Source organism: Cotesia glomerata, linkage group LG2 (genome assembly GCF_020080835.1).
Source record: "Cotesia glomerata isolate CgM1 linkage group LG2, MPM_Cglom_v2.3, whole genome shotgun sequence".
Taxonomy (NCBI): Eukaryota; Metazoa; Arthropoda; class Insecta; order Hymenoptera; family Braconidae; genus Cotesia; species Cotesia glomerata.
In genome coordinates, this window is record NC_058159.1 from 1,780,232 (window position 1) to 1,795,620 (window position 15,389).

Sequence of the window (15,389 nt, forward strand, 5' to 3'; positions counted from 1 at the left end):
CCACGTCGGTAACTTTAAATTTAAATCAAGATTTCCATCGTTGTCCACCAGGAGAAGGACATAACATAACATGTGATGCACCTAGTGCATCCAACAGGTGACGCTACCTGTTATTAGAGCGCTATCTATTATGAGAGCGTGAATTCAAACGAAATATTCAAATTAGTAAATATTAAATGATTAAAATCAGTTAAATTTTATATTCGAAGTAAATATTCAAATCATTTATTTCATGCTTTTACTCTTACCAGTTGTAATAAACATCTTTTGGTTAACTCTGTTTTATTTACAAAAGAAAATAAAATAAAATAAGGGAAAAACATATTTCGGTACAAGAGGACATTGTAACCGAATTTTCAGAACCCATAAAAGGTACTTGAGTAATTCAAGGACTATTTCTCGCCACATGGAATTTAAAACCCTATGAGGAAAAGTCGTAAAAGACACGTGTGAAACTCAATAAACCCTTGTTCTAAAAGTAACAAAGAATAATAAAAAACCATATATAACTAAACAAAAATAAGATTGTTAAATAACATTTACTATTAAAATCTAACTTTATATAATATTGAAGTTGAGCAAAATTAAGTTAAAATAATTAATAATTATTATCTTGTATTTAATTTATAATTAATAATTATTATTTAATTAATTTACTATTAATTTATTATTGAATCATTATTTAATTATTATTTAATTTATAATTAAATAATAATGTCTATTCTTTTATACATGATAATAATTAAATTGACTTATAATTTTATTAGAAAATCCGATTGTAAAATAATAGAAATAATATTTAATTCAAGTTATTAATTAGTCAAACTCAAACATTAATCCAACATATTATAAGCAATATAATATATATATTTTCATGTTATAGTTTATTATAATTTTTATTGTAATTTAATTTCAAGTTAATTATAAGTTAATTTTATTATAAATAGATTTTAAAAGGGTCTGTTAAATTAATAAAAATAGTTAAATAAACATAATGACTGTATTGCTATAAGTGTATATTAGTGAAGTCTAACTTTCAGGCCGATAGGCTGAAATAAATATATATAGATATAGAGAAAATACATGTTAGTATATAAGGATCATTTATATGTAGTAGAAAATGTGTGTGCTTATGTATTCCTTAGAGTGGAAGTATGTATGGAAGTTATGGTGGGAGAAGAACGGAGTTTGAAGCTCTTCGGAAAAACTATGTAACAACACTTCTCACCGAGAGCTTAGATTGCTAAGATCACGTCATTGTAAACCTTAATTTTATATTTTGAAGCTTTTTAATATTTTGTCAACTTGAATAATAAATTGAAACCAACTAAATAATTTTGATCAAAATTAAATAACGTCTAAATAGAATTCTTTTATTAAAAATGATTCCTTTCCCGCACTGAAACCGAGTATTCCCTAGCGGTTTTGTAAATGCCGAAAAAATGTCGCAATTATACAGTATTAATGCGGTATTTTTTCAGCATTTTTTCGGTTGTTTTGGTCAGTTTTTTTATCGAAAAATTACGGAACATTTACCGTAAAAATGCGATACATTTACGCTAAAAATTTAGAATATTTACGCTGAAAATGCGGCATATTTACGGTGATAAGGCGGTAAAATGATTGTATTAAAACCATATTTAAAAAACGGTGTCAAATTAAATAACGCTCGGACTGGGATTCGAACCCAGAACCTCCTGGGGATATGTCGGCTACTCTACCATTTGAGCTACCCGGATTATACCATACTGTTTTTTTGCCTATTCTATATACATTAAGTCACACCGTCCATCTTACGATAAGCATATTTAAAATTAAATAATATAATTATATATGTGAAACAATATAACTTTTCGATTTTAGAAAATTTGCAATTTTCTAAGTGAGAAATTAAAAATTGAAATTAAAATTAGAATATATTTACTTAACATATGTATTATTTTATATTAATTACTGCTAAATACCTAACTAAAAATAATATTCTACATATTTTGTATTCAAAAATAGTATTTGTTTTTACAAAGTAGCGATGGAGAATAAAAAGCAAAATTTGAAATTTTTCATTTTATTCATTTCTAACATAGAAATGAACTAAAAATAAAACTAAATCTTTAATAATTGTCCATTATGTCAGAAAATATTCGGCAAAATTACTGTATTATTACGGCAATTATTTGGGTAAAATTTGGGCATTTATGCGGTAATTGTATAGTATATTTTTGGTAACTGTACATCATAAGTGCAGTATATATACTGGATAACTACAGGATAAAAACTGGCCAAAACAACTATAGTTTAACCGCATTATTACTGAATTATAACGGTAAATGTACGGCATGAGCATAAATGCCGAAAAATTACGGTATTTTTACGGCATTCTCAAAACCGCGAGGGTTTTAATACTCCCGGGCGAAAGAACTACAGTAAGTAAAGTTTTCAATAAATAAAAATAACATCCACTAGATGGAAGCATAACAAACACTACCAATCGATTATACTGAAGTTAGCAGACATTAGAAATTTTTTCATAATTTTATAGCAATTAAATTATTGCGAAAAAAATTTAATAAAAAAATTCTACTTGTAAAAATTAAAAAAAATTATTAGTGGTAATTTTTAAAAGTATTTTTATTATTGTAATTAATTTGTTATAAAATATTGACAATTGTCAGCTAACTTCAGTATCATTCTAATCGATTACTTGTAAAGTCGAATTTATTTTTTTATACACAAAATTGAGTTGTTAAAAAATAATCAAAACATTATAACTATTTAACATATCCGTCAATAACATTAGCCAAGTAAACTAAATAAATTATGTAATAATCAATTGTTATAATTAACAGTAACAATAATTAATTATTTTAACAAAAATTAGTCTTCATAATAATTATAAATAAATCAAAATATCAACTGCAATTTACATGTAAAATTTTTACATGTAAAAATTACAAAAACAAATTACCAAATTTTTTTTTTTGGAATGAAGCAATTGTTTATAAATATTATATTACTAGTAAGTTAATTAATTATTATTATACATCGAGGTTATACATTACTTAAATAACTATCATATTTTGTGTTAATATAAAAATTAATTTAGCAGATATTTTAAAAATTTTTGGAGTAAATAAATTTATATTCAAAATTAATTTTTCGGAATAAGTTTGTTTGTAGAATAAAAATAAAAAATTATCAAGTAATTGCTAACTTTAATGTAATTAATTAAATTAATTACAGATTTGTATTAAAAATAATTTAGCAGCTCATGAACAATTATTGCATTATGTTAGCGACGAGGTAGCCAGTGGATCTTATAAATATTACAGTTTAATGTATGATGGTATTGTTAAAATATTATTAGTAACACAGTAAGTAATTTATTATTAATTTATGACACTAAATTTGACAGACATCTAACAATTTTTTAGATTTTTATAACAATTAAATTTAATAGAAATGAAGTTAGCCGACATTTCAAAATTTTTGTAAATTTTTTATTAAAAAAATTTCAATTAAACAATTAAAAAAAAAAATTCACATGTAAAAAATTTGAAAAACTATAAGTGCAATTTTTTAGAAATATCTTTTTAGTTGTAATTTAATTAATAAAAAAAAATCAAAAATTTTTAGGCGTCTGCTAACTTCAGTGTCATTTAAATTTACTATAAAAAAAACCACATGTAGAAATTTCCAAAAATTATTAGTGTAAATTTAAAAAAAATAGTTTTTTATAATAATAATTAATTATTGATTATAAAAATTCAAAAAATTGTCATAAGTCTGCTAATTTTAGTATCATATTAATTTAAAATAATACTAAAGTTAGCCGACGTTTTTAATTTTTTGATTCTTTTTCATTTATTTAATAAGAACTAAAAAATATTTTTAACAAATTGCACTTATGGTTTTTCAAGTTTTTTATGAATAAAATTTTGTTTTTAATTTTTTTAATAAAAAAAATTATAAAAATTTTTAGATGGCTAACTTAATTTTTATTAATTAAAAATATTAAAAAATATATATATATATATATTTATATTTTTTTTAGAAAAGGTGACGCGGATTTATTTGTTTCACAATTTATAAACAAACCGACTTACGAACCAGATCAATATTGTCTTCAATCAACAACTTGTGGTGAGGATATAATTTTTATACCACAAAGGTAATTACTATTTACTAATTATTATTATGATAAATTTGTAAAATGATTTTAAAATAAATAACCCGAATTATAATTAGTTTCAAAAGACCAGTTAGCATAGGAGTGTATGGTCATCCTTCTCACGAAGCAAGTCAATACAATTTATTTGTGTACCATGTAGCACTTGGTGCTGATGAAATAACAGACGAGCAAAGTACTATCAACAGTCTTGAGACTAGTGTACCAAAAAAAGTACGGAAAAAAAGGAGAAAAAATTTTTTTACTTATTTTTTTATAGTCATGTTGCTGTAAAAAATATATATTATTTTATGTTTAAAAAAAACTTAACTAAAATTTTTATATGATCACAGATTACAAAAAAATCTTTTGTATTAGCTTTTCTCTGGACACTACTCGACGAATTTATTCAAGTATTATTTTAACTGTTAATTTTATTTATTTACAATGTTGGAGTATGAAAATCAGATGTTTTTGGAGATACTTCAGGAAGATGGGCTTGTTATTTGCGCCAAGTATGTTATTTTTTTTTAATTAATCTATAATACTAAGAGAATAAGAAAAATTTTGTGTTCAGGATAGTCATAATTAAGTACATAATTAAGAAATGACCTTGTATCTTGCGAACTATTGACATTTTTAAAGATATAAGCTCACCCCGGCATTACACTCGTCGAGACCTTTCATTTGAGTACCCACATCAATTTTTCATATATTTTATATATTTATATATTTCACAAATACCATGTATATAAAATATATAAAAAATTCCATGTGGGTACTCAAATGAAAGGTCTCGATGAGTGTAACATTGAAATGAGTTTATATCTTAAATAATGTCAATAATTTAGAAATAACATTATATCTTGTGAACTATTGACATTTTTAAAGATATAAACTCATCCCGGTATTACATTTGTGGAGACCTTTCATTTGAGTACCCACATCAATTTTTCATATATTTTATATATTTATATATTTCACAAATACCATATATGTAAAATATGTAAAAAATGCCATGTGGGTACTCAAATGAAAGGTCTCGATGAGTGTAACATCGGGATGAGCTTATATCTTTAAAAATGTCAATATTTAAGAAAGTACCGTGTAATTTAACAAATATCTTGTGAACTATTGACATTATCAATGATATAAGCTCACCCCGATATTATACTTATCAAGACCTTTCATTTGAGTATCCACATCAATTTTTCATATATTTATATATATTATATATATTTCACAAATACCATACATGTAAAATATGTAAAAAATGCCATGTGGGTAGTCAAATGAAAGCTCTTGATGAGTGTAACATCGGGATGAGGTTATATCTTTAAAAATATCAATATTTAAGAAATTACAGTGTAATTTAACAAATATCTTGTGAACTATTGACATTATCAATGATATAAGCTCACCTCGACATTACGTTCATTGAGACCTTTCATTTGAGTACCCACATCAATTTTTCATATATTTATATATATTATATATATGTATATATAAAAAATATATGAAAATACATGTGGGTACTCAAATGAAAGCTCTTGATGAGTGTACCATCAAGATGAGCTTATTTTTTTAAACACGTCAATAGTTAAGAAAATACAGTGCAATTTAACAAAAATCATTATTTAATAAAGAAAAATTTTATTTATAGTTCACAAGTCACGGCAGTCACCTAGTGACTGCAAGGTTGCTCGTATAATATTATTCATTTAATATAATTTTTTTTATTTATTCCAGAGGGTTGGGAATGGAGACTGTTTTTACAAATATATTGAAAGTTTATTCAGATCCTGGTAATTTGGTTATTGTACTTGGTACTATTGATTATGATGAAAAATATTTTATAGATAGATTAAAAACAATGAATGTTAAAACATTACCTAAAATTGTTACTGCTCAAAATACATCTAATGAACGGTAAGTATTAATTTTTTTAATAGTAATTTTCTCATCAATTTTTTTTCTATTTACTATTATATTTTTCTAGTGAAATAATGTATTTAGAAGGAGGTGTGTTATTTATATCCGGTCGAATATTAGTCGTAGATTTATTAAAAAATCGTGTACCATTAAATTTAGTAACTGGAATATTAGTTTATCGTGCTCATGGAATTTTAAACAGTTATCAAGAAGCGTTTGCACTACGGTTATACCGTCAAAAAAATAAGGTAAATTAAATTTTTATTCATTGTAATTATAATTATTATTTATAATAAATTAATAATAACTTTTTTTTTTCAGACTGGCTTCATTAAAGCATTCACCAACTCAGCGTTAGCATTTACTGTAGGCTTTTCTCAAGTCGAGCGTGTAATGAAAACTCTTTTCGTCAAGCAATTGTATCTCTGGCCACGATTTCACTCAGTCGTAAACTCAAGTCTCTCGAAACACAAACCGGAAGTAATAGAACTACATGCAAAACTCACACATAAAATGCAACTTATTCAAAGTTCACTTCTCGATCTTATGAATTTTATTGTCAAAGATTTAAAAAGGTTGAATAAATTTTTGGACTTTGATGAGCTGACGGTCGAAAATGCAATCGCTAAAAAATTTCACAAGCAATTACAGCGTCAGCTGGATCCTATGTGGCATCAACTGGGGTCGAGTACCAAGCAATTGATTGCTGATCTTAAATTACTTGGATATTTTCTTACGTTAGTTTTAATTTTTTTTTTTTTTTTTTTTTTTTTAGTTAATTAATATTATTATGATTATTATTTAGTTTTCATAATAATCATGATTTATTCATAATTATTAATTGATTTATAATCAATTATTCAGAAATAAATTCGTTTATTTATTTATTAGGCAGTTGATTCAAGAAAATTCAGTGGCATTCTATGCGTCAATAAATCGGTTGAGGACAATGGAGTATGCGATGAAAGGAAGTGCTTGGTTGATATTGGATGCTGTTGATGAATTATTTACCAATGCTAAAAGTCGAGTTTATAATAATAAAAATGGTAATTTATATTATTAACAGAATAAGAAAAATTTTGTATTTCTAGATACCTAATTGAGAAATGACCTTGTATCTTGTGAAATATTGACATTTTTAAATATATAAGCTCATTCTGATGTTACTCTCATCGAGACCTTTCATTTGAGTACCCACATCAATTTTTCATATATTTATATATATGTATATATGAAAAATATATCAAAAATGCATGTGGGTACTCAAATAAAAGCTCTTGATGAGATTTACATAAAAATGAGCTTATATCTTTAAAAATATCAATAGTTGTTGAAAATACAATAATTACAAAAGAAATTACCTTTTATCTTGTTAAATATTGACATTTTTTAAGATATAAGCTCATCCCGATGTTACTCTCATCAAGACCTTTCATTTGAGTACCCACATCAATTTTTCATATATTTCATATATTATATATATGTATATATCATAAATATATCAAAAATGCATGTGGGTACTTGAATGAAAGCTTTTGATGAGTGGAACATCGAAATGAGCTTACATCTTTAAAAATATCAATAATTAAGAAATTACCTTTTATCTTGTGAAATATTGACATTTTTAAAGGTATAAGCTCATCCCGATGTTGCACTCATCAAGACCTTTCATTTGAGTACCCACATCAATTTTTCATATATTTATAGATATTATATATACATAAATATATCAAAATGCATGTGGGTACTCAAATGAAAGCTCTTGATGAGTGTAACATCCAGATGAGCTTATATATCTTAAAAAACTTCAATATTCAAGAAAGTACAGTGCAATTTAACATAATTAAGAAACGACCTTGTATCTTGAGAACTATTGACATTTTTAAAGATATAAGCTCATCCCGATATTATACTCATCGAGACCTTTAATTTGAGTACCCACATCAATTTTTCATATATTTATATATATTATATATATGTATATATGAAAAATATATCAAAAATGCATGTGGGTACTCAAATGAAAGCTTTTGATGAGTGTAACATCGGGATGAGCTTATATCTTTAAAAATATCAATAATTAAGAACTATAACTTTGCTATCTTGTCAACTAATGATATTTTTTAAGTTATAAGCTCACCCCGATGTTAAGCTCATCAAGACCTTCCATTTGAGTACCCACATCAATTTTTCATAAATTTATATATATTATATATATGTATATATGAAAAATATATCAAAATGCATGTGGCTACTCAAATGAAAGCTCTTGATGAGTGTAATATCGGGATGAGCTTATATCTTTAAAAACGTCGATAGTTAAGAAAGTACAGTGCAATTTATTAAAAGTCATTATTTAATAAAGCAAAATTTTATTTATTTATAGTTTACAAGTCAGGGCAGTCACATAGTGACTGCAAGGTTGCTAGTTTATGTTTATCGTAGTTATGATTTTTAAATTAGTTAGTAAAAAATTTTTTTAAACAGAATTAAAGCCCGAACCAAGTCCAAAGTGGGAGGCATTGAATGAAATTCTCAGTGAAATCCGCCTACAAATAAATAAGAAAGAAAATATATCTGAAAGTACTAAGAGAGTATTGATACTTGTTTATGATACTAAAACAGCAGTACAGTTGAAAAATTTCCTGACAATGGGTGCTGGAGAATATTTATTGTACGAAGCAATGAAATGTTTAAAGAAAAATGAAATTATGAAGCCAAGGTAAATTTTTTTAATTTTCAATTTTCAGATCTTAATTTTTTAAGACAGTTAATTTTATGCTAAATTAAATTTTTAAGTGAAAAATCAAAAGATAAAAAGGAAATAGACAGTCAAGAAAAAGATAAAGGAGCAGAAAAAGAAGAAGAAGAAGAAAATGAACTTGATAGCTACGTTCTAACATTTTCACAAAAACCACCTGATGAAAAAGAATCTGAAGAAGATAAAAATAAAACTAATTTTTTTGAAGAGTGTTCTATGGTATGAATTAATATTGGTTTTTATAAATTTAGTATTTAAATTAATATATTTTATATTTTTTAAGCTCGCGGATGCTGACATCTCAAAATTATCTTCTATGACTGAGCCTATCATTCTAATTCAATCAGTTAAAAGAGGCGGTGACCCGATGGCATTACAAAGAACTTTACACGAAACATTACCCGGCTTTATCATCATGTATGGAGCAGACATCTCATCAATTCGCCAACTTGAGGTAAATTGAGTTATTTTCTTTAAAAAAAAAAAAAAATGAAATTTTAATAAAAAAAAATTGTTTTTTTTGAAAGGTTTATCAAAACAATAACCCGTCAATTGCATTAAAAATTTTTTTCCTCGTTTACGGAGGGTCTGTTGAAGAACAAGGATACTTAACAGCACTACGTCGGGAAAAAGAAGCTTTTGATAAATTAATTAACACTAAAACGGTGATTAATTTTAATTCAATAGATTAAAATTTTTGTAATTAATAAATTGTTATAAGTTTTTTATTATTTTTTTTTTTAGACAATGGTCATTCCTACAGATCAAGATGGAAAAATGGAAGATAGTATAACGACAGCACCTCAAGTTGAACAAAGTACTCGACAGGGTGGTATTGAATCAACAGCTAAAGTAACTCCTAAAGTTATCGTCGATATACGTGAGTTTCGAAGTGAACTACCGGCTTTGTTACACAAACGGGGAATTGAAATTGAACCTGTTACTATTGTGGTAAAGTATAATTATTAATTAAAAAAAATTGTGTAATTAACTATAGAATAATAAATATTATTTTTTCTTTATTAAAAAAAATTATCTTGATTAAAGAGAAAAATTTTGTTTCCAGGATAGTCATATGATAAAATTGGTTTTTTTAGTCAATTTTAGTGTAATTGCAAAGTTCTTAACTTGAATTTATGCCTCTTCAAGGTTTCTATGTATCTCTAGATACATATTTAAGAAATGACCTTGTTGTATCTTGTGAAATATTGACATTTTTTAAGATATAAGCTCATCCCGATGTTACACTCATCGAGACCTTTCATTTGAGTACCCACATCAATTTTTCATATATTTATATATATTCATATATTTATATATATTTATATATGAAAAATATATCAAAATGCATGTGGGTATTCAAATGAAAGCTCTTGATGAGCGTAACATCAGGATGAGCTTATATCTTTAAAAATGTCAATAATAAAGAAATGACATTGTATCTTGAGAACTATTGACATTTTTAAAGATATAAGCTCACCCCGAGATTACACTCATTGAGACCTTTCATTTGAGTACCCACATCAATTTTTCATATATTTTATATATTTATATATATGTATATATAGAAAATATATCAAAATGCATGTGGGTACTCAAATGAAAGCTCTTGATGAGTGTAACATCAGGATGAGCTCATATCTTTAAAAATATCAATGATTAAGAAATGACCTTGTATCTTGAGAACTATTGACATTTTTAAAGATATAAGCTCATCCCGATGTTACACTCATCAACACCTTTCATTTGAGTACCCACATCAATTTTTTATATATTTTATATATTTATATATATGTATACATGAAAAATATATAAAAATGCATGTGGGTACTCACATGAAAGCTCTTGACGAGTATAACACCGGGATGAGCTTATTTATATCTTTAAAAATGTTAATATTTAAGAAAGTACAGTGCAATTTAACCAAAGTCATTATTTAATAAAGCAAAATTTTATTTATATGTATTTATACTTTATTAAGGTCGGTGATTATATCATAACTCCAGAAATTTGCGTCGAAAGAAAAAGTATTTCTGATCTGATAATGTCATTAAATTCTGGGAGATTGTACAATCAAGCTGTATCAATGACAAGGCACTACGCAAAACCGATGCTTTTGATAGAATTCGATCAAAATAAATCATTTTGTTTACAAGTAATTTTTTAAATTGAATTTAAAATTTACAATTTCAAATTTCAAATTTTATGCACTAATTTTTATTAATTAATTTACATTATTAATTTTTTAGGGAAATTATTACGTGAGCCGTGATATGAAAAGTTCCGACGTTACAAGTAAATTACAATTGCTCACTTTACATTTTCCAAAACTTAAAATCGTCTGGTCGCCGAGTCCCCAGGCAACTGCTCAACTATTCGAAGAGCTGAAAGAGGGAAAACCTCAGCCAGACGCACAGACGGCTGCTCAAATTGGTCTAGAAGAGGATGAAGAAGGAAAATCAGCGGGTGAAAAATATAACACTCAGATTCATGACTTTGTCGCTAAATTGCCCGGTGTTCATTCAAAAAATTTACGCTTGATACTGAACAAAGGCGGCTCGTTGGATAGTTTGGTTCGTCTAACTGAGGTAAATTTTATTATTCATTTATTTTTATAAAATAGTATATTGTGCAACAAATGCGACAAGTTGTTGATTGCCCATGAAAGAGAAGTTGAACGCACGAGCGAAGCGAGTGCTTAAAAACAAATAAAAAGTTAGAAAAAAAGAAACAAATCTATTTCAAATAATAAATACAAAGTTATTAATATTCGAAAATACTCTATCTCTAGACACATATTTAAGGAATGACCTTGTATATCGTGAACTATAGAAATTTTTAAAGATATAAGCTCATCCTGATGTTGCACTCATCGAAACCTTTCATTTGAGTACCCACATCAATTTTTCATATATTTTATATATTTATATATATATTATATATATGTATATATGAAAAATATATAAAAATGCATGTGGGTACTCAAATGAAAGCTCTTGATGAGTGTAACATCGGGATGAGCTTATATCTTTAAAAATGTCAATAATTAAGAACTGACTGCTATCTTGTCAACTATTGACATTTTTAAAGATATAAGCTCTATCCGACATTAGACTCATCGAGACCTTTCATTTGAGTACCCACATCAATTTTTCATATATTTTATATATTTATATATATATTATGTATATGTATATATGAAAAATATATCAAAAATGCATGTGGGTACTCAAATGAAAGCTCTTGATGAGTGTAACATCGGGATGAGCTTATATCTTTAAAAATGTCAATAATTAAGAACTGACTGCTATCTTGTCAACTATTGACATTTTTAAAGATATAAGCTCTATCCGACATTACACTCATCGAGACCTTTCATTTGAGTACCCACATCAATTTTTCATATATTTTATATATTTATATATATATTATGTATATGTATATATGAAAAATATATCAAAAATGCATGTGGGTACTCAAATGAAAGCTCTTGATGAGTGTAACATCGGGATGAGCTTATATCTTTAAAAATGTCAATAGTTAAGAAAATACAGTGTAATTTAACAAAAGTCATTATTTAATGGAGCAAAATTTTATTTATTTATTATTTATAATTCATAAGTTACGGCAGTCACAATGACTGCAAGTTTGCTAGTTATCATTAATTTTGAAATATTCTAAATTAACTTTCAGGAAGAATTGGCGGAGTTGTTAGGTAATAAGTCAAATGCACAAATGCTTCATCAAGCGCTTCATAAAAAATACAAGCCTGAAAATACAACGAGTGGTAGTGTCAGCAAAGCTGTTACTAAAGTGCGTAGCAAAGGTTTATTTTCATCAGTAAAAAAGTAAATATATTTACTTTTTATTAAAATTAGTACAAATTTTTTTTTGTTTGCTTATTTATGATTGAATCGTTTGAAATATAATTTCATTTTTTGTTTTATAGTCAATTATTTATTTTCATTTGATTTTTCGTTACTTTTTATTTTTTGTTCCTGTAATTCCTTAAAAAATTAATTTATTAATATTAAATATTATTTTATAATTTAAAAATAATTAAATGAATTTACTTGATTATTATTTTGGTCAATAGAAAATTTTCCACATTCTGTAATAACAATTTTTTGCAAAGGTGATTCATAAAAAGTATCTACTTGTTCAATTATTTTTAAAGTGTTTGCGCCATCAATTAATTGTCTTTTTTTATAAAAAAAAATTTAATAAGTAATTTTAATTTTTTTTTTATTTATTTTAATAAAATTATTACCCGAATGCAACATAATAATTATCCATCCATGGATTGGGATTTAGAGAAACAACAAATTGTGGTCCGTTGTGATTTTTTCCGTCATTAGCTAACGAAAGAACACCCCGACGATCGTGTGAAATTAAATGATTCTCAGCGACTATTGTAGTTTCATCAATAAAGTTATTTTCATATCCTAAATCTGTGATATAATTCCAGTAATTTTGTAAGCATTTTATGTGTAATAAATATTTAAATTGTCTTATTTGTAAATTTAATTACCACCAAGTTGAAGCCATCGGTCCTTAACAATACGGTGCAACGTTGAGTTTTTGTAGCACAAATATTGATCATTTTTTTTTATTTTATCGCCTTGACAAAGGTTGATGAAATATTCACAGGTATGTCGCAATTTATCGGAATATAACTTTGTAAATTATAATTTTATTTTTAATAATATAATTAAGAAATTACCTGTTATCTTGTGAAATGTTGATATTTTTAAAGATATAAGCTCATCCCGATGTTAAACTCATCGAGACCTTTCATTTGAGTACCCACATCAATTTTTCATATATTTATATATATATATATATATATATATATATATATATATATATATATATATATATATATATATATATATATTTGCTATATATATATTTATATATATATATATATATATATATATATATATGAGATATATAGCATATATATAGTCTATATATATATATATGCTGCTATATATATATATATATATATATATATATATATATATATATATATATATATATATATATATATATATATATATATATATATATATATATATATATGTATATATATCATATATATGTATATATGAAAAATATATCAAAAATACATGTGGGTACTCAAATGAAAGGTCTTGATGAGTGTAACATCGGGATGAGCTTATATATTTAAAAACGTCAATAGTTGAGAAAGTACAGTGTAATTTAACAAATATCTATTGAACTTTTGAAATTATTAAAGATATAAGCTCACCCTGACATTACACTCATCGAGTTCTTTTCATTTAAGTACCCACATCAATTTTTCATGTATTTATATATATTATATATATGTATATATGAAAAATATATCAAAAATGCATGTGAGTACTCAAATGAAAGCTCTTGATGAGTGTAACATCAAAATGAGCTTATATCTTAAAAAATGTCAATAATTAAGAAATGACCTTGTATCTTGTGAACTATTGACGTTTTTAAAGATATAAGCTCATCCCGATGTTACAATTATCAAGACCTTTCATTTGAGTCCCCACATGCATTTTTGATATATTTTTCAATTATACATATATATAATATATATAAATATATGAAAAATTTATGTGGGTACTCAAACGAAAGCTCTTGATGAGTGTATCATCGGGATGAGCTTATATCTATAAAAACGTCAATATTTAAAAAAGTACAGTGCAATTTAACAAAAGTCATTATTTAAAAAATCAAAATTTTAATTTTTTTCAGTTCATAAGTGATGGCAAAGTTGCTAGTATTGCATTAACCAAATAATTTAATAAATTTGTAATTACTAATTTACCATAAATATTAAAGTTCCTAATAGAGCACCGTCAATAGAAAATTTTAAATAAATAAATTTACGCTGAAAAAAATTAACATAAAATTAATTTATAATAACTATTAAGATCCAACCTTAACATAAGATGTAAAGATTTCAGAGGGATTTAAGATTTTATATCTTAATTTATAATAAAATATTTTAGGAACAAATTCTTACGTCTGGATTGTCTACAAATTTCTTAAAACTCTCATTAATTAAGTTCTCATAAAATTCAGTATCAACTGGTAAATTGATAGTAAAATTTTGATTTACAAAATCGAATAAATCTGAGTGGTTGCCAATAAATTTATCATTTAAATGAACAATCACTTGGGTATCTGGTATCCATGTTTTACCTCCAATAGTCTAAACCAAAATCTCAATTATTCAACTTCTTAATTATTTATAATGTAAAAAATTTTTTATTGATTTACCCGACGAATTTTCTCAAGATAGTCATACCACTCTATTTGATACATCTCATATATTTCTGGGGCTAAAAATTTATGCGGTAAATTTTGATGAAGTTTCAGGACACAGTATTTTGATTTTTGAAATATTAAAGCACTCATTGAACCCTCTAATTTAATTTTGTATTGTTCAAATAAATTATTGCTTCGATTTGAGGAAATTTTTTCAATCTCCATCTTTTTGTTTGGTTATTAATTTAATTTCAA

General features: G+C 25.4%; 3 protein-coding genes across 3 annotated transcripts; 2 read left to right on the forward strand and 1 right to left on the reverse strand.

Moving 5' to 3' along the window:
• Positions 1-1,587: 1,587 nt before the first annotated feature.
• LOC123260096 (UPF0669 protein C6orf120 homolog) lies at positions 1,588-4,590 on the forward strand. The gene is made up of 5 exons (XM_044721033.1): positions 1,588-1,614; positions 3,241-3,343; positions 4,111-4,168; positions 4,246-4,399; positions 4,519-4,590. The coding sequence occupies exons 1-5, from the start codon at positions 1,588-1,590 to the stop codon at positions 4,588-4,590; spliced, it is 414 nt and encodes a 137-aa protein (XP_044576968.1).
• Positions 2,952-12,829, forward strand: LOC123258592 (DNA repair endonuclease XPF). The gene is made up of 17 exons (XM_044718705.1): positions 2,952-3,016; positions 3,241-3,371; positions 4,052-4,168; positions 4,246-4,399; positions 4,519-4,680; positions 5,915-6,094; positions 6,165-6,345; positions 6,419-6,834; positions 6,989-7,143; positions 8,585-8,819; positions 8,897-9,077; positions 9,142-9,312; positions 9,386-9,523; positions 9,603-9,809; positions 10,840-11,013; positions 11,108-11,446; positions 12,552-12,829. The coding sequence occupies exons 5-17, from the start codon at positions 4,613-4,615 to the stop codon at positions 12,708-12,710; spliced, it is 2,604 nt and encodes an 867-aa protein (XP_044574640.1). The 5' UTR covers positions 2,952-3,016; positions 3,241-3,371; positions 4,052-4,168; positions 4,246-4,399; positions 4,519-4,612; the 3' UTR covers positions 12,711-12,829.
• Positions 12,733-15,342, reverse strand: LOC123260097 (peptidyl-prolyl cis-trans isomerase-like). The gene is made up of 7 exons (XM_044721034.1): positions 15,147-15,342; positions 14,890-15,078; positions 14,692-14,754; positions 13,390-13,534; positions 13,129-13,309; positions 12,932-13,058; positions 12,733-12,756 (listed from the first exon to the last, which is right to left on the reverse strand). The coding sequence occupies exons 1-7, from the start codon at positions 15,282-15,284 to the stop codon at positions 12,733-12,735; spliced, it is 867 nt and encodes a 288-aa protein (XP_044576969.1). The 5' UTR covers positions 15,285-15,342.
• Between the last annotated feature and the right edge of the window lie 47 nt (positions 15,343-15,389).

Coding starts and splice junctions, on each gene's coding strand:
- LOC123260096 (XM_044721033.1), top strand. CDS start 1,588: ATGCGGCATATTTACGGTGATAAGGCG. Junction 1,615..3,240: donor ATATTTACGGTGATAAGGCG/GTAAAATGATTG, acceptor AATTAATTACAG/ATTTGTATTAAAAATAATTT. Junction 4,400..4,518: donor AGACTAGTGTACCAAAAAAA/GTACGGAAAAAA, acceptor ATATGATCACAG/ATTACAAAAAAATCTTTTGT.
- LOC123258592 (XM_044718705.1), top strand. CDS start 4,613: ATGTTGGAGTATGAAAATCAGATGTTTTTGGAGATACTTCAGGAAGAT. Junction 6,835..6,988: donor TTACTTGGATATTTTCTTAC/GTTAGTTTTAAT, acceptor TTTATTTATTAG/GCAGTTGATTCAAGAAAATT. Junction 9,078..9,141: donor TTTTTGAAGAGTGTTCTATG/GTATGAATTAAT, acceptor ATATTTTTTAAG/CTCGCGGATGCTGACATCTC.
- LOC123260097 (XM_044721034.1), bottom strand. CDS start 15,284: ATGAGTGCTTTAATATTTCAAAAATCAAAATACTGTGTCCTGAAACTT. Junction 14,755..14,889: donor AATTTGTAGACAATCCAGAC/GTAAGAATTTGT, acceptor AATTTTTTTCAG/CGTAAATTTATTTATTTAAA. Junction 13,310..13,389: donor CCGATGGCTTCAACTTGGTG/GTAATTAAATTT, acceptor ATTATATCACAG/ATTTAGGATATGAAAATAAC.